The sequence below is a fragment of the Trichomycterus rosablanca genome, chromosome 16 (assembly GCF_030014385.1).
Source record: "Trichomycterus rosablanca isolate fTriRos1 chromosome 16, fTriRos1.hap1, whole genome shotgun sequence".
Classification (NCBI taxonomy): domain Eukaryota; kingdom Metazoa; phylum Chordata; class Actinopteri; order Siluriformes; family Trichomycteridae; genus Trichomycterus; species Trichomycterus rosablanca.
In genome coordinates, this window is record NC_086003.1 from 5,881,935 (window position 1) to 5,907,219 (window position 25,285).

At 41.1% G+C, this 25,285-nt stretch overlaps 1 protein-coding gene across 1 annotated transcript in view; it reads right to left on the reverse strand.

Moving 5' to 3' along the window:
• Positions 1–7,770: 7,770 nt before the first annotated feature.
• Positions 7,771–25,285, reverse strand: part of nars1 (asparaginyl-tRNA synthetase 1) — a 33,391-nt gene continuing 15,876 nt past the window's right edge. Inside the window, exons 6-21 of the mRNA XM_063011031.1 lie at positions 24,692–24,815; positions 18,421–18,442; positions 16,026–16,108; positions 15,136–15,201; positions 14,955–15,047; positions 13,840–13,929; positions 13,461–13,539; positions 12,908–12,978; positions 12,517–12,603; positions 11,528–11,749; positions 10,987–11,186; positions 10,126–10,261; positions 9,711–9,824; positions 9,467–9,598; positions 8,379–8,510; positions 7,771–8,135 (exon numbers count right to left, since the gene is read on the reverse strand). Of these exons, the coding sequence (XP_062867101.1) occupies positions 8,004–8,135; positions 8,379–8,510; positions 9,467–9,598; positions 9,711–9,824; positions 10,126–10,261; positions 10,987–11,186; positions 11,528–11,749; positions 12,517–12,603; positions 12,908–12,978; positions 13,461–13,539; positions 13,840–13,929; positions 14,955–15,047; positions 15,136–15,201; positions 16,026–16,108; positions 18,421–18,442; positions 24,692–24,815 (1,783 nt within the window). The 3' untranslated portion in view covers positions 7,771–8,003. The remainder of the gene's footprint in view (positions 8,136–8,378; positions 8,511–9,466; positions 9,599–9,710; positions 9,825–10,125; positions 10,262–10,986; positions 11,187–11,527; positions 11,750–12,516; positions 12,604–12,907; positions 12,979–13,460; positions 13,540–13,839; positions 13,930–14,954; positions 15,048–15,135; positions 15,202–16,025; positions 16,109–18,420; positions 18,443–24,691; positions 24,816–25,285) is intronic.

Here is a 25,285-nt window from a genome sequence, read left to right on the forward strand (position 1 = left end):
GACCAATCAGAAACCCAGAACCGGTATTGCCGTGACCAAAACGACCGGACATGTGACGAGTAACTGTAAATAATAGCAAAAGTGAAAGACAATCGTTGTAAATTTACGAGCTTGGTGGGTTATGCGTGTCCTTCTGTAGGCTGGTTTTCATTCATTTGTTTATTCATTTGCAACAAGGGCTTCGATCTTGCTCAGGGAACTGGTCACAGGCAGCAATACACCCTGGACGGGCCACCAGCAACACTCATTTACAAGTTCACTCACACATTTACATTTTCAGCATTAAGCAGACGCTTTTATCCAAAGCGACTTACAATTACGATTACAATTTTGAGCAATTGAGGGTTAAGGGCCTTGCTCAGGGGCCTAACAGTGGTAATTTGGTGGTGGTGAGGCTTGAACCAGCAACCTTCTGATTACTAGTCCAGTACCTTAACCACTGAGCTATCACTGCCCCTAAGAGCAATCTAAAACAGCCAGCCCACCTTCTGTATTTTTTTTTGGGAGGTTGGACGTAACCTTATTATCAGAGAACTCCTTACAGACTGCCAAAGTGAATGACAAGTATACAATCCAGGTCCTCAGGGCTGATGTTGCACCTAGTTTACCACCATGCAGAACTATACCCTTTTTCTTTTGTCTGTTAAGGACTAGTGCATGGTTTACCCTGTGTGTGCAAAGGCTTCCTTCAGCTACTCTGGTAGTGGTAGTGTAGCAATGCACTGAACTAGCACTGTCAGGTTGACACTGTTGGGCCCTTAAGCAAGCCTCTAATTAATAAACATCTCGAACCCTCAACTGTTTGGATTGTATTTAATAAGACTTGTTAGTTGCTGGGGATAAAAATGTCTGATAAATGTTACTGATTTTGTTGTGATTATGTTAAATGTTTCTGTGTGGAGTTTGCATGTTCTCCCCGTGTCAGTGTGGGTTTTCTCCGGGAGCTCCGGTTTCCTCCCACAAGTGAGGTGAATTGTTCATGACTGTGTTTGACATAAAACTTGTAAACGGATGAATCTTGTTTAAAAACATGACGTTATAAATCCTAATAAATAAATTATGTTAATGTTAATGATGTAAAATCAACTTAAAATGACTGTAGTTGTCTTAGGAACTCATAAAATAATAAAAGTAGATTAATTTATTAAATATTTAAGCTCAATTTACTGGGTTGGCAAGTTACCTTAATGCTACTGTTGCCATGGCAGCCTAGGTTTCCATGGTTGTCCACGATCAAATGTACAGTTGGAGGTTGGAATCCGCAGTCATTTCTGCTTAACCTTGTTAATAGACATTAACACAGTATTATGGGTAAGTTGATTTAAATATTAGGACATTTTCTATGTAATACAATTATTCAAACAATTACGCAAGGGTTAGAAAGTAGCTGTTAAAACTGTCTACTGATAGAAGGCTGGAGGAGGAATAGATAAAATCTAAAGCATATATAGTACAGTACAAATCACATAAATATTTACATAAATATTCATACCTGTTATCTGTGCAACAGAAGAAAGACAAACCACAGACATTCCACTCAGCCCATCCACATAGTCAATATCTTTTCTCATCCGGAATAAAACCCTGCTGTAAAATATCCCTGTTTATGGTCACCTGACCATAAGCTTGGGTATCCTATTCCAAAACCATGGGCATGCTATAACAGCCTCCACTCTTTTGTTCTTCTGATGTGCCTATCCATGTAAAATCAGGACACTATGCAGGCCACTGGAGTTCCTTCACACCCAAATTACCAAACCATCTGTTATGGACATCACTTTATGTACAGGAGTCAGAGAAGAACAGGAAAAGCTATTTCCCAAACTACAGTATTACCACAATACAGTTTAGAAGCATAACATAGCTGGAACATTTGAACTCAATGATTCTAAGGGCTTTCCACCTTCCTTTGACTTTATAGTCTATAAATGCAGAAGTGTTTGTATACCCTGAAGCGTATTGGAGATTTGATGACCACTGTTAATACATAATCACATAGAACATAGTGACCTTACTGAACTGTACTTTTATTTTAGCCCTTTTTATTACTATAAAATCATTTGTATTTATATACAGGTATTTAATTAAACTACTTTATTGATGAATTAAATATAAATGCTTATTGGACACTATGCACCATTACACATTAATTAATGCCTGTTTATGATCTGTTTTAGCAAATGGCAAAAGGATCAACATTTTACAACGGCTTGGTAAGTATTTAGATCAGATGCTCTGTAGTTCTTCTATCTAAGGGCTACATAATAATCCACATGCATCCGATTGCATAGTTCACTGTTTCACATCGGCTGCAGGTGCATTGGCTCTGCTGAACTGCCAAATTTTTTATAAAGGTAGTATTCAGAATATGTACCTTTAAGCCAAAAGGGAAACAGTCTATTTCTTTTGTTTTTCTAATAACAAAATATGAATTGCATTAAATTGCAAATAAAATACATAAAAAAAAACAAAAAAATGGCAAAATATCACAAGTGTGTCATCCAATCCGGCAGGTTGGGTAGCTGCATGAGCAATGATTGGCTGTTGTTCACAGGGGGGGACGAGCCGGACCAGGGTTCTTCATAACTGGAGCAATTATGACCTCTGCTGATTGATTGATTGAGTCAAGGGATAATGCATTGATCAGGGTGTGGCTCTCCGTACACAAAGCGGATTCGTATACTAACATGCAGGTGAAAAGATGCAGTCGGTACTGCTCACGTGTCAGAGAAGGCGTTTGTCAGTTGAGAAGCTCCCCAGTCAGTAGTGCAATCAGGGTGGTAAAACAGACAATAAATGAGCGAATTAAATTAATTAATTAATAGCAGAAAAAATCTTGTAGATTGCTCAAACCCTGGTCACAACCTTTTTCAGCTATAGCTATAGATGTTTTATTAAAAATACTGCGTATTTAGCCGCTCAGGTGGCGCAGCGGTAAAATACGCTAGCACACCAGAGCTGGGATCTTGAATACATCGAATCGAATCTCAGCTCTGCCATCTGTTGTTCACAGGGTGGGTAAACCGGACCAGGGTTCCTCAAAACTGGTGCAATTACGACCTCTACTGGCTGATTGATGGTGCATGCGCAGACTGGGGAATAATGCTGATCAGGGTGTGGCTCTTCATGCACAAGGCTGATCGGCACATGAACTCACCTTGTACAGTCAGGACTGATCACGTGTTGGAGTGGGCGTGTGTCAGTTGCGAAGCTCCTCAGTTGCGAGGCTCCTCAGTCAGCAGTGGAGGATTGTATCGGTGGAGCTGAAGCGTAACGCAATCAGGGTAATTGGATACGACAAGATTAGGGGAGAAAATTAGAAGAAAAATTCGGAGAAAAAGAGAAAAAGAAATACTGCATATTTAAACATTTAGATTAAATTGCATTAAAAGTAAAATGCAAAGTAAAAAAAGAATTTAAAACATCAGAGCAATTCAGTGCTGGTTAATTAAGTGATCAAATGGCCAATAATTTTGTTCCAGATGTGACACAGGCATTGACCCCTTTGATTAAAAACTAAAATCATTCAGTCTGAGAAATACACCAAGGCAAAGGCAAGCAGAAACTGGGACGTTACTCTTTCACATCACTTTTAATTCAAGTAACTTTTGTATGTCAGATAAACATCAGTGCTAATTAAGAGTTATTATGCTGTAATGACTATTTTCTGTGCATTTTGTTTAAGAAATTGCTGAGGAACAACAGTGGAATGAACCCACTGGGTTTGCAGTCTTTCCCTCTGTTCTTCAAGCAAGTTCAGGAGATGTGAGTAGTATTGGATCTATCCCCATAAATGCCTGAGGTTTACATATACAATGAGCTTCCAGTTTATTAAGTAAATCCATCTAACAGTGTGTTGTGTGTTTTCTTAGCCTTCGGAGGAGCAAGAATTGGGTGTTCTCGATCTACTCATGTTCAATAACCACCAATTTATAAAGTAATAACTTGCTAAATTATCCAATTTGGCAACTTAGTACTATATTTCGAGTTTATTATTTAGGAATAAATCATAAGGCTCAAGGAAATCTACATACATTATTTATTTCATTTCATTTATTACTATTGCTTTACTCTGGTAAGGGTCACGGTATAGGTCCGGCTTCCCTGGAATCACCGGGTGCAATGCAGTAACACACCCTGGACAGGACGCCAATCCATCGCGGGGCCTTATACCCTATTTCCTCAGACATAGCCAATCATGTCTGTCCCTTTAGACTGACAAATGGGTTATAAATAGGAATCACATAATTGCATAAGCACAAGGTCAAGCAGAAGTCTGAAATTTGCAAATTTCCATAAAGATTGGACCGTAGATGACTGGAATAAGGTAATTGCTCCAATTTTTAGCCTGGCCCAATACCTGGTCATTTAATGGTTAGATCTGAAGACCTAAAGAGGCAAACAAGTCACAGTTTCTCACACCCACTTTGAATTTGAATTTGTTGGAGTATCAGTGATGCTCTGTGGTACTTCAGGAAGGCATAAGGGTGTCATGGAATAAACCCATCCCCAACCCCGAGGGATTATTTTTACAGCAGGACAATGCTCCATACCACACAGCCAGGTCAGTCAAGGTGTGGATGGAGGACCACCAGGTCAGGTCATAGTCAGGCTCTAGAGCTGAACCACAATGAAAACCTGTGGAATGTGATTAATGGAAGATAGATGGTCACTGTTTGAATTTTTGTGGCATAAAGTTACCCAGCAGCAGTGTGAAAGGCTGGTGGACAGCATCCCAAGAAGGTGGAATTGAAAGTTGGGGCCAGTCCACCAGATGTTGATCCTAGAACCATTAAAATCTTAGTATTGTGTTCTTTTAAATCATTATGAACTTGATTTCTTTAAACTATTCATGGTTTTAAGCACATTTTCCTTGGCTGTATTTATATACCTATTGTATAAACAAACTTTGTCTTGCATGTGTTTCAGTCCCAAGATGAGATGCCTTCGAGCTACAAAGTGCTTCTTGAGACCACCATATTTATTGAGGTGTTTCTTTACTGTTTTGTCGTGGTTTATGGATTTCTTCATCTTCCGTGTAGCCAGACAGTAAGCGAATTCACAAAATGTACATTTTTCATGCTACTTTTCTTAGCCACTCTTTAAATCCAGCAATTCAAGCAGTTCTTTTAACCCTCAATCAGTTATATATATGTCATTAGCAGTACAAACAATTTTAATGGAGGTTTAATGGAACAACAAATGCTGCTTATGATCTGGGGATTCTTCTGGTGGCAGCTGAATATGTATTGACACAACCTTGAACTTTCCTAGAGTTGGCCATCCGGTCACATTGGGCATCCAAGCAAAAGGAGCCTCGGTCAGGACACACTGTGGTCAATCTAAAAGAGGTCCAAATGCTCTGTGCAAAGATGTGAGAACCTGATGGATGAACAACCATCACAGTAGCCTTTCTGTCGGTTCATACTAGATGTCACAGCTTTCATGTCCTCTGGCATCAATGAGTCTTAGCTGTCCAACAACCTCTTGGTGGTTTGTAGCCTGTGCCTATGAGCAACTCTTGCAGTTTCTGAGATACTTTAACCCTGTATTGTAATGTCTTCTGGCCAAAACCATTTAACCCTTATCAACAAGTGTACTACGAGTAATATTTTGGGTGAAGTAATTTCCTGGTACTTAACAGAGTCTTTACTTTTTACAGCCCAGTTACACCATATGACCAAAAGTATGTGGGCACCTCTCCAAATAATTTAGGGTTTGCAGCCTTTAATTTGAGTGCAACAGGCCAGCATGATGTTGCTCTTTTGAACAAAGTTAGGTCCTTTAGACATGGCTGGATTACTGACCGGGCCAGTGGGGCCAGCGCCCAGGGGCCCTTGAGGTCAGGGGGCCCCGGCCCAAAACATTTTGCGATGCCTATCAACATTTATGATACAATATATTTTTATTTCCGAGGGCCCTCCATTTTAAGGATCCTCTGACTATTAGGGACTTTGACCCCAGGGCCTCTTGGGGGCCCTAGCCATGCTTTTGGGCCCCTTATGAAAATGGATGAGGCGTTGTGGCACTGCTCTGACTTCGGCTTCTGGCTATTAAGGGTCCTAGGAAAGAGGGGGGCATATTTTTAGAGGGCCCTGGTTATGAGAGCCCCTACCAATAGACACACTCCATATTTAATATTTCCAAATAAGTGAAGGATATTTTGCTGCAGATAGACTAGGGGTGTCCAACAAGCTCATGATCAGGTGTCCTCATAGTCTTGGCCATATGGTGTACTTCAGTTCATTCATTTAATTAATTGACTAACTCATCCATGTTTTTTTTAAATAGCTGTATTACAAATGGAAGAGGTGGGCATTGAGTAAGGTGAGACAGCTGGAGGGTGCAGAGGAGGAGATAGAATTACAAGCAGAAGAGGAATCAGAATCAGAATCTGAAGACGATGTGGATGAACAGAGTGACTCGTGTCAGAGTGATGAATGCTAGGCCGTCTGTCATCTTGGACCTGCTCATCCTGCTCTGGCTTTTGGAGTCAAGTGGAGGTCTCTCTGGGTTCATCATCTCCTCTTCATGCAGTGGAGTGTCTCTTCCAATCTTCAGTCAGTTCCAGCATTTAGTACAACGGTTGTTTCCCGTCAACCTCCCAGTGAACACCCTCTTCTTTTTTTAAAAATGATGTCACAAAAATACTGTCTTGGGCACTTCTGGCAACGTCATTATGTGTTTTGTTTTGCTTTAGTGCCTGCTATTGTATTATTCTGTCTTTTCAGAAAATTGCAGATTCTGATGGGTAATAAAAACAAAAATAAAAAAATAACATTTGGTCAATATGAAGTTCCTAATTTTCTTGAGTGCCACTTGCGCCACCCCTGCCCTGACTGAGGAGAGCTGAAGACTCGCCCTCCGACACAGCCAGCTCTTTTACTTCTGGGGCTCGTATTCAGCCTACTCGTCTCTTAACTAGCAATGGTCACTCTTAGTTGGATTATTAAAGCATGTAAGCTTGACATATTTTAGTGCATCTACCTCCAATCTGTACCTGGTAAAAAAAAATCTAATGTCTTTGTCCTAGCCAACTAAACAGAAAGAATGTCATACACTGCTTCGTAGTAAGCTTCTCAGTTTGTTCCCTCAGCTGCGACACATTTTCGTCAAGAGCTAACCCCTAGTGAAGCGTAGCCGTGGTCTTTAAGGATGGCTTCAGCCTCCTTGCCCTGGTGTCATCCTTCACTGGTCTCTCTCTCCTCTCCCAAATCCCAGGTAGAGACCGGAAGAGAGAAAATCTCCCACTAATGGAACATTCGCCGCCCTGTCTCGGACACTGGCTAACAAAGGTCCTCTTTTAAAAAAAATACCGGCTACAAATAGTGCTGGGATTCTGAACTCCCCAGGTTCGAATCTCAGCTCTGCTACCGGTCGGCTGGGCGCCCTCTACCAGGCACAATTGGCAGTGCCTGCAGCAGTCAAGATTGGCCTCCAGTCTGCTGGGTGGGAAAGACCAGAATAATAAGTGAAGGGTGGGTGGGTAGAGGAGAATGGAGATCGGTGCGTGTCTCTCTGTGCGCGATATCCAGACTCATGTGCGAATCCACTGAAGTATGGGCAAATAAGAAAGGGTAGAGGGACGGTGCACACATAGGAGGGGTCATGGGGCAGGCGAATATACCCCCCTCAGGTGCGATCAGGAGAGTTACCAGAAGTACATCAGCACCACTGTGTTCATACAGTCAATTATGATCATATTAAATACCTAATCTATTAATTAATGTCATTTTCCCAATACAAGAAAATAAGCAGAACAGACACGAGCAGCATCACATTCATTTATTACCCCACAGAAATTTTGGCATTTGAACAGACCATTATTTCGATTCATATTACATACAGCGACGTGATTGGAGCTCTAAATATAGACGTATTGATGGCCCAGGCCAATGCAATAGCAGTTTTGTTTCCTTCCTGTGTGTTGCCTCAAGACAGCAAGACGAAGCAGAGTGAGCAGAGGTACGAAGTGCGTTGGGTTTGGTTCGGGGGTGGGGGGTTCAGGGCCTGCAGCGCTGGATAAAGCGTGGGTAGAGGCACACGTCACGGATGTGGTGTCTGTTCAGAAGCCAGGTGAGAAACCGTTCCAGTCCGAGACCGTATCCGCCGTGAGGACATGTGCCGTACTTCCTCTGTAGTATACAAAAGTGCAAAATTAAGCTGTGTGTGCATGTTTTGAAGACCCCAAACCAGTAACTGTAACTCCAAACTATTTATAACTTCTACAGATAAGACGGGTCGCAAAAAAAAAAAAAAAAATCGACATAAGGAATGATTGCATACCTGCCAGCCAATCAGAAACGAGCATTAGTCAAGCCCGAGCACATCACGCTCATATGCGTTTAGAATTCTGATGTTTGTATGCGTACACTTACCTGGTCAGTGTACCAGTAGTAGGGAGTGGGGTCGATGCCTTCTCTCTTGTAGCCTTCCAGCAGCTCATCGGCATCCCAGATACGCATCGACCCCCCGACGATCTCGCCAACGTTAGGCATTAACACGTCAACCTGAACACACAGCCGCACTTTATTAGTGGAAAGGTCTAAATTCACGTGTGAGAGTTTAATCAGCAGTACCAAGAGTAAAGTTGTTAGGTTAGCTACAGTTTCAGAGGCCATAAGCTAAAGTACAGCGATAAAATTATTTATTGGTCGTGTTTGGCGGTCCTGCTAATAAACAAATCATGTATTTTCTTAATATACATAACATCCCTTACTGACCATTCTGTGTCTCTGCACTGACACTAACATGGTAACGACATGTCATACAGATATTAGCGTATCTTACCACAGATCCTGGGATAACATAACTGGGATATGGGGTATAATAGAAGGGGTATCTGTACGGTAGGTGTAGCTTATAAAATAATTAATGAACGTATGTAGCAGGTATGTGTACCTAATATATGGTGGGTCCTTGATCATGTCTTTTAGCTAAACAGCACTTTAATCTGAGTCCCAAATAACATATGGCCATAAATATGTCAACATATAAGTGAAAATGAGTAAATACTAGGGATGTAACGATTCACCACAATACAGTTAAGAACCGATCAAAAATTCCACGATTCAAATCGATCCGACATGTAAAATGAATCGATATTCATTTTAAACAGCAGAGGGCGCTGGCGCTATACACCTCGCCTTGTTGACGTCACTGGCGCTATATGCCTGGTTGGCAAATTCGGGGTTTTTCAGCCAAATTGGGCTTAATTTAAAGTTGTTTTGCATAGTTTACAAATACAGTATTTTATTTTATTTTTTTAAGATAAATAAAAGGAACCTTTGTTTCTTGAATTTCAGTTTAAAAAAAAAAAAAAATCAGGAAAAAAATCGTATCGGGAACCCAGTATCGTGAATCGGATCGCATCGTGGGTAGTGTATCGTTACATCCCTAGTGAATACAACGTAAACAAACAACGTAAACATGTTTTGATATGTTAAGAATATCTTTTTGTCCTGACCGATTCAGTGAGGCGGCGATCCTCGGGGCAGCGCTGCATGTAAAATGATTTAATCTCAGCCGGGAAGCGACACAGCAGGATGGTCTCATTAATTGTGTCAGTCATGAGCCTCTCAGGGGCTTCTGGGATATCCTATGGAAATATGGCACAAAGAAAATTATTAGAACATCGAAATTGGACAAGAGGAAACTGCAGAAATATACTGCAGAGATTTATCACAAACTGCTCGGATAAGTCCACAAACCTCTCCGAACTCGTAGTACGTCCCGTCATCTTTTTTAACGTCATGCTCTCTCAGCCACTCGATGGCTTCGGTGTAGTTCATCCTCTTGAACGGCCTCTTTGGGGGCTTGAAATTCTAAATAGATGTAAAGAGTTTGAGCAGCTTGATTTCACTGGTGACACCAATACCAAATTTTTACTATTAAATTTATTAAAACACAGCGATATTACATACTAGCCCAAAACAGTGCTATAGATCTGGCCAGTTGGCTGTCCCTCAGGGAGGGAGAATATTAATCAATGGCTATGAATTGCCATGGTTTTGAACTGGGACGTCCAACAAGCTCATTGGTAGGTGCCCACAAACTTTTGTCCACAAATGAGATATTAATATTAATATTTAATTGTGTGAATAAGTGAGATGTGAGAAGACATACGGGGTTGATATCGTAGAGCAGCTGTGCAGCGGGAGACTTCAGCACTCGATCCACAACGTCACACACCAGATCCTCCAATCTGTTCAGCAGGTCCTCGAAGGTCATGAAGGGACATTCAGCCTCGATGTGGGTGTACCTATTTTTAATGAAAATGACATTTATTACTATGGGTTTGAATCCCAGTCCTCTTTCCTCCTAATGTATTCAAATTTGCTGCTCACACCACTAGTGCACTGAATGAGGAGAGAGACGCAAACTATCACAAACCCACCGCTTCTATTCACCTGCCAGGGGCGGTGTTACAAAGAGAGCCAGATGACTTACAGACAGACACTATGATGCTTTGTGAACTCTTATGCAGGTGCCTCGACCAGCCAGCAGAGGTGAACCCAGTCCAGGAACCTCCCTCCCTCAGACACAGCCAATTGTGTCTGTTGAACACCAGGTCGACACACACTAGTTTAAGATCTCAAGCTTTAGATCTAAGCAGTGGTGGGCTACTGCATTAGACTATTGACTATTTAGAGAGCTCTACATGCTTCCAACTTTGCAGCAATAGTTTAGGAAATGTCCTTTCCTGTTCCAGCATGACTGTATCCCCTGTGTACAAAGCAAGATCTATAAAGACATGAAGAAAAGCTCAGCTTGAAGAAACCTCAGTGGCCAGCGGAGCCCTGACCTCAGCCCTACTGACCAGCTGAAATGCCCTTCGGTCCCACATACATACTTCAAAGTCTTGGGAGAAGACTTTTCAGAAGACTGGCTGTTTTTGAAATAGGATGCCCAACAAGCTACTATATTTCTGACCAAACAGAGTACACTGTGTACAAACATACAGTACAGTGTGTGTGTGGGACTCACTCAGACAGGTGTCTGCGTGTTCGCGACTGCTCAGCCCGATACGACTGAGCGATGCAGAAAGTGTCCCCAAGCGCCGGGATGCACGTCTCGAGGTACAGCTGTGACGACTGCGTCAGGTAGGCCTGCTCGCCGAAATAATTCAGCCCGAAGAGGGTGGAGCCGCCCTCCACCTGGGTCTGCACCAGCGTGGGAGGAGTGATCTGCACACAGACAGAGAAGGTCTCTTAGTCGTCAACGTCAGTCATTCTTATATACGCACACTATGGTTAAATATATACACCACCAGTCAAACATTTAAACAGAGCTGATGAAGTATATATAAAGCAAGGTAAGTAAACCAAAAAGCAGATGCGGAAACATCTGTAATGTATTTAAAAAATCCTTTCAAGTTATTACAGAAGAAAAATCAATCAAGAGAATTCCATGACTTCTTAAAGCAAAGCCCTAATCAATCCTAATGAAGAAATACCAATAAATAATAATAGCCTATTAGATTCCCAGCCCTATGCGCTATCCAGTGAGACGTTTTTCGTGTCCTGACCTCGTAGTAGCCGCGGCTGAAGAAGTGCTCCCTGAAGCAGTGTGTAACAGCAGAGCGCACTCTCAGGATTTTGGAGACGTTTTCCCCGCGGATCATCATGTGCCGGTTGTTCAGCTGAACGTCCACGTCGGACTCCTCGTTCAGCAGGTTGTCCGCGCCGCCGGCCGGAGCAAGTCCGATCAGCTCCCAGAAATCGCAGTGCAGCTCGTGGCCACCTGGAGCCTGGGAGGAGACAATTCATTTATCAGTGATTTGTGCACAAATCTAAACAATAAAATAAAATAATTGCAGTCTATCTATCCATCCATCCATCCATCCATCCATGCATCCATTTATTTATTAGTGGGTGGGATACATTAGGCAGCAAGTGTACATTTTATCCTCAAAGTCTGACAAGGTCCAAATTGTAATGGCTAGACGACTGGGTCAGAGCAGCTCCAAAACTGCAGCTCTGGTGGGGTGTTCCCGGTCTGCAGTGGTCAGTGTCTATCAAAAGTGGTCCAAGGAAGGAACAGTGGTAAACCGGCAACAAGGTCATGGGCAGCCAAGGCACACTGACGCACGTGGGGAGCGAAGGCTGGCCCTTGTGGTCCGATCCAACAGACGAGCTACTGTAGCTCAACTTGCTGAAGAAGTTAATGCTGGTTCTGATAGAAAGGTGTCAGACTCCATGCCTCGATGGGTCAGGGCTGTTATGGCAGCAAAAGGCGGACCAATACAAAATTAGGAAGGTGGTCATAATGTTATGCCTTAACGGTGTATATATATATCGGATACAGGTGCTTACATGGCTATTATTGTTCTGTTTAATTGATTATTCAAAGGATTACCTGCCTTGTTCACTTGGATAAACATTGTATTTGGAATGGCCTTTAATTTGATATGCCTTTGATTTGAATGTGAAATATATTTATTTAACCCCTTAGACACTTTACCAACAGTATAAAGGAAAGCCGTGGGAAAAGACGTCCTTGTGGTTGCTACAGTACCTGTTTTCCCTCAGGAACTTCCTTCACTGTTCCGTAGAGAGCCACCGTGCTTTCAGTAGACAACACCAAGCCGTTATAGCACTGACACTGCAAACACAACACACAGCATGGTCATTACACATTCACTTTGATTTTTGCTGTTCAAGAATCTACATTCTGAATGCAAAGCTAGCTTTCTTTAAAGCAAGTTATTCATCCAATAAAACCGAAAGTCTTGTTGACCTGAAATTCAGTGATATGTTTGATTTTTTGATGGCTCACCAGAAGCTGGTGATTAATGGTGGTAGATCAGCCAGTAAATGAAATTCGGCAATAAATTGATGTCCATAACGCAAGTCAATTCCAGTCTAAAAGTTTGCCACTCATATAATAACTAGCTTAAGTTTATTACCAGTTTATCAGTGAGAACACACTGCAGGAAACCCGTTCCATCCCTCAACACGATGAACAGGAGGTTCTTTCCTAAAACAAAACACACACAAGACAATCAGCCATGATGTTTTATTTAGTGTTCTATGAACAGTCAGTCTATTCTATTTCCTCGGCTGTTCCCGTTAGGGGTCGCCGGCGGATCGTGATCCGCATTATTGATTTGGCACGGTTGTTACACCGGATGCCCTTCCTGACACAACCCTCCCTATTTATCCGGGCACTACAACGCACTGGTTTATGCATCCTAGTGGCTAGGTACCTATAGGACAATTAAGTGTCTCCAATTAGCCTGGCTGCATGTTTTTGGACTGTCGGAGGAAACCCACACAGACACGGGGAGAACATGCAAACTCCACACAGAAAGGACCCGGACCGCCCCACCTGGGGAACGAACCCAGGACCTCCTTGCCGTGAGGCGACAGTGCTACCCACTTAGCCACCGTGCCGCCCCTATGAACAGCCAGTGAACTGTCTTATAATAAGGGAAATAAAAACAAGGCAGTGTGAGTTACCTTGCCGGCGTAACCGGTGCACCCAGCCAAACACTTTGACTCTCTGTTCCCTCAGAGGTTCCAGCTGATGGATCTTAACCTGTCACACACAAGATCATAAGATTTTCACTGCATGTTGATGCAAAATAACAAAATAAAATAAAACATTAACATTATTATTGTATATGCAGGATTCCACCGTGATTGTGTCCTTGTGCACTAAGCAAACTGTATAAAGATGAAACAAAGCTTATTTTAAAGAAACTCCTCTGACCAGCTTTGGAATGACTCGGGACATTAGATGAGGCTTTTTTGACTAACATCAGCGCCTATTTATACAAATGCTCTTTTGACTAAATAAGCACACATTCCCACAGACAATATGCATGAATAGACTTACCGTTTTGGGCTCTGGAAGGCTGGGATCCTGCTCGATAACGATCTTCTTGGCCTCTTCTACATTCTTCTCTCGTCTCTCAGCATCCTCTGCCTGCAAAAACAAAAAAATCCTGTAAGTTTCTACCCTACAAGACACGGGTGTGACCGAGGTATCGTGAGATGTATTCATAATCTAGAGACACGCTTGTAGTACACGGATGCATAACTTGATTTTCAGATGATGCCTTTTATATTATGATTGTAATTACCTGTTTATCTGGATTGGCAAGTAGCTCTAAGGATTTTATTGTAGAATAAAAAGGGCTCATCAGTCAACACATGAATGAACAATCTGAAAATATGAGGACTGTTTTGTAGTGTGGATAAAATATTTTAAATATTAAAGAGTATTGTTAGTCAATTGTTGCATCAGGCAGCATGTGGAGCAGAGGAGAGATGCTGTTTCAGGTAGTGAACCGACTGTGTTTTAAATCAAATCTGCTTAAAACTCTTTTTAATGCCCTTATGTAGCGTTTCCTCGCTCTCTTGGTGGCCGTTTCTGATCACTGTGCTTGCAACTATACATAATATGTGTTTGTGTATCTTATCAATCAACTGTAGCATCAGGCAGCATGAGGAGCAGGGGAAAGACGCTGCTTCAGGTAGTGAACTGAAGGGCTGTGTCTCAAACCACATCCACTTAAAACTCTAAATGCCCATAAATGCCCTTCCTCGCCTTGTCAGTGGCCGTTTCAAATCATTAACTTGCAACTAGGAGCCTGGTAGTGCATGATTCATGCTTGAAATATATTAAAAAATTAATTGCCAACTTGAAATTGGAGAAACTGGTGGACTAGCGGCAGTTGCATTTCTGGATTTAACAGTCCGATCAAGCATTTTAAGAGAAATGCTTAACGTGTGCATAGAAATGATGATGTTGTTTGGTTGACTGTAAGGGTGTATAGTTTAATTGGTTTTTGATATCTTATATGGTGTTTTTAAGTCCGGTGAAAGGACTGAGGTGAAGATTCCCCTGTAATTATTTGTTTTATACAATTCTGTACTGGTGGTGGTCAACTTTATGAGTGAGTTTGGTGTGTCGTATCCAATAAAAGCATTAAGCTTTTTAACTGATACCTCTTTCTTTTCCTTTGCATCCGTCTTCATTTGTTCCCTATGAAAGAGTTTTTTCGTGTTCTTCAGCTGGGTTTTGGAGATCACAACCCAGCGCTAAGGAGAGACCCCAAAAAAAACATGAGATCAGACTGTTTTTTAAACTGTTACATTTAAAACATAACACACTTCTTTTTTTTCTTACCTCTCCTTCTTTCTGAGAATCCACATAGATGGTTGGGAATGGTTCTTTTCCAGCAAACAGCATAGCCTATGAATGAAATAACAAACCAGTAACAACTCACCGCATGTCAGAAAGAGAGACCATTTCGTTTGTATTTAAATTGAGATGGGAGCTCCAGATCTATTGCACGCATCAGAATCGACAAGACGGGATTCGGACGCTATGCTGAAACCCAACGGCAGAAATTCCACATCCTTGGCATGGTTGCCATGCCAATATGTGCACATCTGCTATCTTTTGCATCTCTGTAACGTGCAATGTGATAGTAATTACAGAAAAAAGTTGCACACCTGGATGTATGTGTATCTCATCAAATTTAGATTTTTATATACAGTAATTGTAAAATTTGACTGACCTTGTTATATTAACAAATGTTTCAAGGTCTTTGTGTTAATTCTGTTTACATTCACGTTATTGTTCTTCATTATGTCCTTGTTAATTATTTTTATTCATCATATTTTTTAATATATATTGGTTAACGTAAGCTCTCAAGTTCGAATCTCAGCTCTGCTATCAGCCGGCCGGGTGCCTACACATACATGATCGGCTGTGTCTGAGGGAGGGAGGTCAGATCGAAGGGATTCCTTACGGCTGCTGCAATTACAACCTCCGCTGGCTGGTCAATGGCGCCTGCACAGAGACGGGGAATAATGGAGATCAGTGCTTGACTCTCCATACGCAATACTGATGCCAGTGTGAACCCGTCTCGCAGGTGAAAAGAAGTGGTTGGTTACTACATGTTTTAGAGGGTGTGTGTGTTAGATACTGCAGCAGTGGAGGAGACATGACAGGGTAATTGGATACAACTAGATTGGAAGAAAATGGGAAAAATGCATGTTAAGCATGTTTACCTTCAGTGGAGTTTTAAAAGGCTTCTGCTCGGTCCCGTCTCCATCCTGATCACTGCCCTCCTTATCAGAGACATACAACTCTTCTAAAAAGCAAGACACATCAGATCAACATGGATTCATGTCCACAATTTGACCAAACTGACTGCTGTAACAGAAATCCCAGCTTAAAAACTAGTGAAAAGCCCTTCCAGAGGAGTGGAGGCTGTTATAGAAGTAAACGAAAAGCAAACTTCATATTAATGCCTATGGTTTTTAACACTTTTGGCCACATAGTGAATGTCGTGATTGGACTTGGGTTGGAATTCATTGATTTCTACAGTCAAGCAAGCTTAAAGCTTAAAGGTTTCCAAGCAAGAAAAAAATGTGTTGCTGACAACAAGGGCACTGAATGAGCAGAAGCAGCCTACTATGGCCTACATATAGTCCGCAGTTAAAGGGTCTGTTTTGGGGGCTAAGAGGTCTAGCATATGTACCTGAAAATAAAAACAAAGGAGTTGTAATTGAAAGTAAACGTGTCAGTGGTACCTAGCATTAACTAATGTTGGAAGGAAGATCTTCAGAGTCTAGTAAGGGAAAGACAAAGCGTGGTTGATCTTGCTCACACACCTAAGTAATCACCACTATGCTTTACAACATCACAAACGTAATGCAAATCCAGTTAAACCGCTATTTAAATGTTTCAACACATGCAACAATGCAAATATGTGAACGCAAGCCGTTTCAGCTAAGCAGGACTGATTAAACTCTGACTCTACATTTACAGTAGCACAACTCTAAATGTAAGCACAACTTAACACTGGTCACAGTAGAGAAGAATTCAAGCTGAGGGTTTGACAGGTCGAGTGGTAGTAAGATAGGCTTGTCTGAACCAAACAGCAAGCCAGAGGACTAATGACAGCTGAAAAAACGTTCTATTGGCTGATGAATGCAATTTTGAAATCTTTAGTTTAGGCAAACGCATGGTTCCTCAATGTGATGATCTAGATCTTTGGTCTAGGATTCAGAATGAGTGTAAACCTGACCTAAGGAGGCTACTTCAGCAATCTTCAGCACCGTGCAAAACCCTCTGGTCTACATCTAGCTTGTCAAGTTCATCCTACAGCAAGACGATGACCGGAAACATATCTTCAGGTTATGTCTGAACAAAGATTCTAGGCTTCAAATAATAGAACGGCAAGCTCGATCTCCAGACTTAAACCCCATGGAGCTAGGGACCCAATACACTTTATTTCAAAACAACTGGGGACAACTCTGACAACTTCAAACACAGCGGTCAACAGAGGTCAGAGTAGGTAAGCCTTAGTTTCAACTATGAAGAGAAGAATTCTACCTGAGGGTTTGATAGGTCAAGTGGTAGTAAGAAAGCCATTGCTTAGATGGCAAAATAAAGAAAAAGAGGCTTGCCTGGAGCGCACTGCAAGCTAGTGCACTACTGACAATGGGAAACGTCCTATTGGCTGATTATTTACATTTTTCAATCTTCAGTTTAGGCAAAAGCATGGTTCTTCAATTTGATAATCTAGGGCTCTTTGACTGGATCCAGTATAAATGGAATATTGACCTTCAGCACCATCCAATACCCTACGGTTTACATCTAGCTGGTCAAGGGTTCATCCTACAGCAAGATGATGACCTGAAACAAGATTCTAGGGTTCAAATAATGGAATGGTCAGCTGATTTGGGATGAACCCGGATGGTGAAAAGAAAGCAACCTATAAAAGAGCAACAGTGTTGAGAAGAACTTTTGGAACTATGTTTGATTTATATTGTAGAAAGAATGTCTGGAGTGTGTTTCGCTTTTATATTTGTTGAAGGTGGTTATTTAAAAAGTCTATTTTTAAATATTTTAAAAGCACATAGACAGAGTTGATGGATCAAGCACTACATCCAAATAATCCTGAGGTAAAATTGTAATACCTGAAAAAGAGCTAGTTTTAAAGCAGGAAGTGTGTTCCAAATTTTAAAACAAAAGACAATTGTAAAAAATACAATAATTAAAAAAAATTTATAATTAGAATTCCAAGCCTGATATGACAGTTACATGCCTCACAATGTATGTAAACAATAGACGTCAAGTTCAGATTGACATTTAGCTCCCAAATTGACATACATATGGTACATGATAATGGAAAAACACCCTGTGTATTGCATTATACACTAAACAAACCTCCAATTCCGTACATAATTCTTTAATATTTGTATAAACGTTATAAGTGTGACATAAATCTCCAGCTAGTGTATTAATAGTAGGTTTCTGAATTAACCCCAGGTGTAATAGTAACCGAACCAGAGCTAATGCTAAGCTAATGCTAAAGTTCCGGCTAAATGCATGAAATCTGATGCAACACGCTGCGCCTTTTACTGCAGCAATACTCTGTTAAAAAACAACACTTACTGACTGACAACCCCTCTGTTTTCTGACTCACTTCATCCGCCATCTCGACACCGTATAATGTGTTAAATGTGTAGCCGAAGCTCACACAAGAACTGTCAATAAAACAAATAAACTGCAGCTGTTATTAAGTGACAACTCCACCAGCTCTACAGCTCACCGCTAATTCAATCAATGCCAATGCGCATGCGGTGTAGGTAGCGCGCTGGAGTCATTTTCACTCACTACGCCCTAACCCCTTGAAAGGGCACATCTGTTCTACAGGCAGAATGTTATTTTTAATATTTAATGATATCGTGCATTTATATTTAAACCCTCTAGTCATTTTATTTTAAGTGGAAAATATCTTAAAAGACAGAAACCCTTAGAGCACATGAGATGCTTTAAAGAACAAGTAGTGCACTTCTAAAAAACGATCACTTCAGATTAAACGCAGCCCCTGCCCTAGGTTAAGAAATCGTCCAGGTCGCTGATTGGTTAGTCTATAATCTAAAGGCGGGAGTTAGGATAAAGTCAATTTTGATTGGCTGTTTCTAACGTTTGTACGACTCACTGACTGATGAAGGCTGCTGTCTATTCAGACACCATTATCACTTGTTCCTAACCCCTTAGAAAAGTGCGCACTCCAGTAAGGAGTAACCAGTATGCAATCATTTTAACACACTTCCAACTTTTTAAAGCCTCAAAATTTCAATTCAATATAATACATAATATATGTAATGTTTAATACTTAAACTGCATTTATAAACCTGTGGTCCAGTCTCAAGCGATTCCTACTGAGAGGACTCTGAGGTGGGACCGCCAACAGCAGCAATTTGTAAGGACATTCCATTCTGAGAGAAAAGGTGTTGAAAGGGTGGTTTACTATATACTTACAGTTCAAAAAATCATATTGGGTTCCAAGTGTCTACATGCCAATTTCTGCATCTCCTCAGTGAGTAAAAGAATATCAATCAGCACTTCAGTATAGATGGCATCTTCAAGTAGTGTTGCCAACTTTCAGAACTGGAAATAAGGAACACCCTGGGCTGGCGGGTTGGCGGAAGGCATAGGGTTGGGGGGTTATATGGCGGGTGTTTACCTGAGTAGGAGGGTAGCACCTATAAAAACATAACGGGTCTTACACCGTCATAGGAACATTATTAAAATGTTTTATTTAGGCTGTTTAACATTTATTATTTCATGCTTTATAATAATAAATCAGAACTATATTTTAGGCAAAACAACATGCATAAAGAACATTATGTAACATTTTTTTTCAATAGTGCAAACAACATTTTTACATAATCCATCTTTACACTGACATGCAGCTCCGGTTCTGGACTGCGTTGCTTAGGGGGGCAGTGAGAAAATCTGGGGCGGCAATGCCCACCCCAGCGCCCCATAGCGCCGGCCCTGCTTGTTTTACTTTAGTTTCGCCCTCTAAGCCGGGTCCGATCCTAGGGCGGAAAAATATGCGCGATGCGCTCTGCCCACTGCGCTACTCGAACAGCGGAGTAAGAAACAGGTTGTTATGCTGATATGCATGCACGGCATTACTAAGACTAAAAGTAAATACAATAATAAAAGTAAATAAAATAATAACCAAATGCTTTCTAATTCCCACGGTAGCAGCAGTTTCCTTCTGCTTCATACGTATTGGCCTGTCTCAGTCTAATCTGCAGCATTTCTCTCCCATTGATAAAAATACGAAACAAAGTGCATCCCGTATCAGTTCAATACGGAACACGACGTTTAGTTTCCAAATAAGGAACAATTCCATATATTTTATGGGACGGTTGGCAACCCTATCTTCAAGGTAATCACTAGACGCTATATGTAGAGTGTGAAACTAATTTGTGTGAGTGGAAGTCATATGTGTGTACAATTAAGACCAGGTAATGCCAATGAGAATAAAATTTGTAATATAATAAATGCCAAACAAAAGAATTTCCAAAAGTTTAACATGTTTAATAGCAATACCAGGGTGCTGTTTGACTGGCTTATTTTTTGTAGTTGATGACCAGTTGTGCTGAAATTGTTTGGTAACTTTACCTGGTTAGGAAGGCCAGACAATGTAATGGTTAAAACATAACCATGGTTTTGAGATTAAATGACAAACTAATGGTCAGGTGTCCCCATATTTTTGGCCATGCATTGGCTTTTTAAGTCGAAACATATTATTTGTGGTGGACAGATGCACTGCAAGTAAAAGCAATCCAGACTCGTTGGCAGGCAGCTGTGATTGGCAAGGGGTATGTTTGGTGATGCATACTGCTAAAAGGCCATGTCGTTGAGGATTTTTAAAATGTCAGGTCTCTCTATCCTGTGAAAGATCTGACACATATTGAAAATTTCTGTCACATTTTATTTGGCTGTTGAATAAAAGATGCAGGGTTTATGGATTGGGGAATTTGGGAACAATTCTCACAGGTTTTGGAAGGTTTTACTGATGTAGAGGCACAAATATTCGTTCATCATGACTAAGAGTCTGAAATGTTATAGAAAGCTCTCATATTGTTTTGTATAAAATACGGAAGGGGGCAGATATATTTCACTCTCTCTTAAAAGACCTCAATACATGCACAGCCAGATTGAAAATGAAACCAAGGTCACCAAGATCAAACTGATTTCTGAAAGAGACTAAAATGGTGTGTATTATGAGAGTCCTAAAGCTTCACAGGAATTTCTTTTTGGCAGAGACGAGGCACAAGTTAAAATGAGCCCCGGCACATCTGGATCACACCTGAACATGTTGCTGCTTTTGTGTACTCAGTGTCTGTACTGGCATGGAAGTGCATTTGTCTTTGCAAATATTTGATACACAACAATATGTGAGAGCTCTTCATAACAAGGTTCTTAGTCATGATGAATGAATAGCATATTTTTATAATATCTGTGACTAAATCAGTAAAAATCATTATCTATCTATCTGTCTGTCTGTCTGTCCATCCATCCATCCATCCATCCATCCATCCATCCATCCATCCATCCATCCATCCATCCATCCATCCATCCATCCATCTATCTATCTATCTATCTATCTATCTATCTATCTATCTATCTATCTATCTAACCATCCATCCATCCATCCATCCATCCATCCACTCAAGTGTCAAGAATGGTCATGTGACTGATTGTTCCAAACAGTATGGATTTAATCCAGGTTTTACATTTACAACATTTAGATCTGATCTAAAGCAAATTACATGTGACTGATACAGTGCAAGTTATTAAGGCTTAAGGGTTTTGCTCAGAAGCCCAACAGTGGCAACTTGACAGTGGTGGCGATTGAACAGAACCTAAAAAACTAAAAAAAACAGCTCAGAAGTATCACATACAACATATGATTAAGAAAATGACCAGAAAAATAATACTGTCCACGTTTTATGACATGACCCCAAAACAGAAAGCTTTTTACTACGGTCTATTGAGTAAAAACATTTTTCTTTTAAACATGTAACTGAAACAACGCCCTTGTTTACACTTGGTCATTTCACGCTTTAATGTATCTGCATTGTATCTGACAAAATCAGCTTAGCTATTACCTTTCTGTGTACCTAATTTTTGTTTGTGTTATGCTAGTGACCCAAATAATCACTACTTATTAGTTATTGACAGGAATACCTGCACAACACATATACAGTGTATCACAAAAGTGAGTACACCCCTCACATTTCTGCAAATATTTCATTATATCTTTTCATGGGACAACACTATAGACATGAAACTTGGATATAATTTAGAGTAGTCAGTGTACAGCTTGTATAGCAGTGTAGATTTACTGTCTTCTGAAAATAACTCAACACACAGCCATTAATGTCTAAATAGCTGGCAACATAAGTGAGTACACCCCACAGTGAACATGTCCAAATTGTGCCCAAATGTGTCGTTGTCCCTCCCTGGTGTCATGTGTCAAGGTCCCAGGTGTAAATGGGGAGCAGGGCTGTTAAATTTGTTGTTTTGGGTACAATTCTCTCATACTGGCCACTGGATATTCAACATGGCACCTCATGGCAAAGAACTCTCTGAGGATGTGAGAAATAGAATTGTTGCTCTCCACAAAGATGGCCTGGGCTATAAGAAGATTGCTAACACCCTGAAACTGAGCTACAGCATGGTGGCCAAGGTCATACAGCGGTTTTCCAGGTTCCACTCGGAACAGGCTTCGCCAGGGTCGACCAAAGAAGTTGAGTTCACGTGTTCGGCGTCATATCCAGAGGTTGGCTTTAAAAAATAGACACATGAGTGCTGCCAGCATTGCTGCAGAGGTTGAAGACGTGGGAGGTCAGCCTGTCAGTGCTCAGACCATACGCCGCACACTGCATCAACTCGGTCTGCATGGTCGTCATCCCAGAAGGAAGCTGACGCACAAGAAAGCCCGCAAACAGTTTGCTGAAGACAAGCAGTCCAAGAACATGGATTACTGGAACGCCCTGTGGTCTGACGAGACCAAGATAAACTTGTTTGGCTCAGATGGTGCCCAGCATGTGTGGCGGCGCCCTGGTGAGAAGTACCAAGACAACTGTATCTTGCCTACAGTCAAGCATGGTGGTGGTAGCATCATGGTCTTGGGCTGCATGAGTGTTGCTGGCACTGGGGAGCTGCAGTTCATTGAGGGAAACATGAATTCCAACATGTACTGTGACATTCTGAAACAGAGCATGATCCCCTCCCTTCGAAAACTGGGCCTCATGGCAGTTTTCCAACAGGATAACGACCCCAAACACAACCTCCAAGATGACAACTGCCTTGCTGAGGAAGCTGAAGGTAAAGGTGATGGACTAAACCCAATTGAGCACCTGTGGCGCATCCTCAAGTGGAAGGTGGAGGAGTTCAAGGTGTCTAACATCCACCAGCTCCGTGATGTCATCATGGAGGAGTGGAAGAGGATTCCAGTAGCAACCTGTGCAGCTCTGGTGAATTCCATGCCCAGGAGGGTTAAGGCAGTGCTGGATAATAATGGTGGTCACACAAAATATTGACACTTTGGGCACAATTTGGACATGTTCACTGTGGGGTGTACTCACTTATGTTGCCAGCTATTTAGACATTAATGGCTGTGTGTTGAGTTATTTTCATACATATTTGTATACAGTGAGTATTTTCCATTTTACTAAATGGTGAGCCAGTTCAGCTTTGTGATGGTTTTTTATCCATTCTGGTGTAAGTAAATCCAAAATGTAGTTGTAGATTTTTAAAGTTTTTTAATAATATTAGATGCTGCGCATGCAGCTTTTGGTCTGATGGTCCTGGATGCCGTAGAGTTGCTTTGAGACGTCTATTGTAAAAAGCGCTATACAAATAAAATGGACTTGACTGATATAAACTGTGAGTCCAAAAAAGGGACCTCTGTATCTTTGCCCATAACGTTGGACAATAAATAATTCAGACTGATGATGGGCTAAGTCCAATTTCCCTATAAATTGACGTGTTGACCATCGGTTCTGAGGTTTGTCGATATGCCTTCACAGGTACGCTATTATTTGACTGCCCGCTTCACTTTCCTTCTTAGTCCTTCTTAGCTTCCCATTTCACGGATCCTACAAGTTCTTAATTAAAATCCAGTCCTTAGTGGTAAAAACCATTTTATTTTGTGTTACAATATTGCCGTCTGCTGCTGTTGAGCGGAAACACCAATGGTTGTCATGGTAACCAATATTTTAAATAAGTTAAATAACTTTTAAAAGTTATATAGATGGCATCATTTTTGCAGACATTTCTTCCCTTCAGTCACTACATATTTCTTACTGAGGTACACTTTATGGCCAACAAGTGTATGAACACCTGACCACCTGACCTCAGTTTATTTGCAGGTTTGACCTGGTTATACAGTTATAGCAGCCTCGACTCTTCTGAAAGACTTTCCACTCTTCTGAAACAGAAAGGTCCTTAACAGTTACCAACAAGCTGGAAGCATATTTGTTTTGTATGTACTTGTTAGCAGTCGATGTGGCTGTAACACCTGAACTTAATAGGCATATATACTGTATATATATATACAGGTAATCTGAGGTACAACTTTGAAAGGGGTGCTTTATATACCAATAGTTCTTGAACACCAGTTTGAAAACCATGGACTCACAGTACAAATAGTTTTTTTATTTGGTGGCTTTACAGTAATCTACTGGATGGGGTTTTGATTGTCATTGGGCGATACAATCCAGACACTCAAAACGCATGATCTGACCAAGTGCTAAACAGAATCTGGGAGATTATCATGTCTTTACACCATGTCATTCTTCTCTGAGATGTTGGCCATTTGCAGCCTCCCTCTCTCTTCGCGGGCCTTCGCTTCTTTTTTGTCATGAGCTTCTCCTTCAGTGTGGCAACCCACCATCAGTTGGTACACCAAAGTGCCAAACACGGTACCAATAAATGGGGCGAAAATTGGAATTAAGAACCAGTATTCGTTCACCCTGCAACACAAGAAAGATAAAAAATGGAGACAATTGTGGTTAATTGGCTCACAGTGAAATTACCAGGTCATAAGATATTCCCACTGGAAACTGAGAAGGAATTTGAAATTACTCCTAACACACTAATCACTCTGGATTCTCCAGATTTCTAGATCCTTCTTATCCTTATATAGGTTTAGGGTTCAGGTCGGAGGTCTGGAATGGACATGAAAGGCCTGATTCAGTCATCCTCCAATCATATTTGCCTTGATTGCAGATACATTTTGAATTGTTTTACTTTAGGATTTAACCATCCATTTATATATTCATACTTTTAAATATGAATTTAGACATTCCCTTTAAATTCCCCTCCAATATGCACAAGACCATTGGGCTCTTCTTTTTACCAGCCAGTGGCTGATTCCAAAGATTTCAAAGTAAAACCATAACGTATGGAGGAACACACTACACTAAAGTATTCCTCCAGTTGT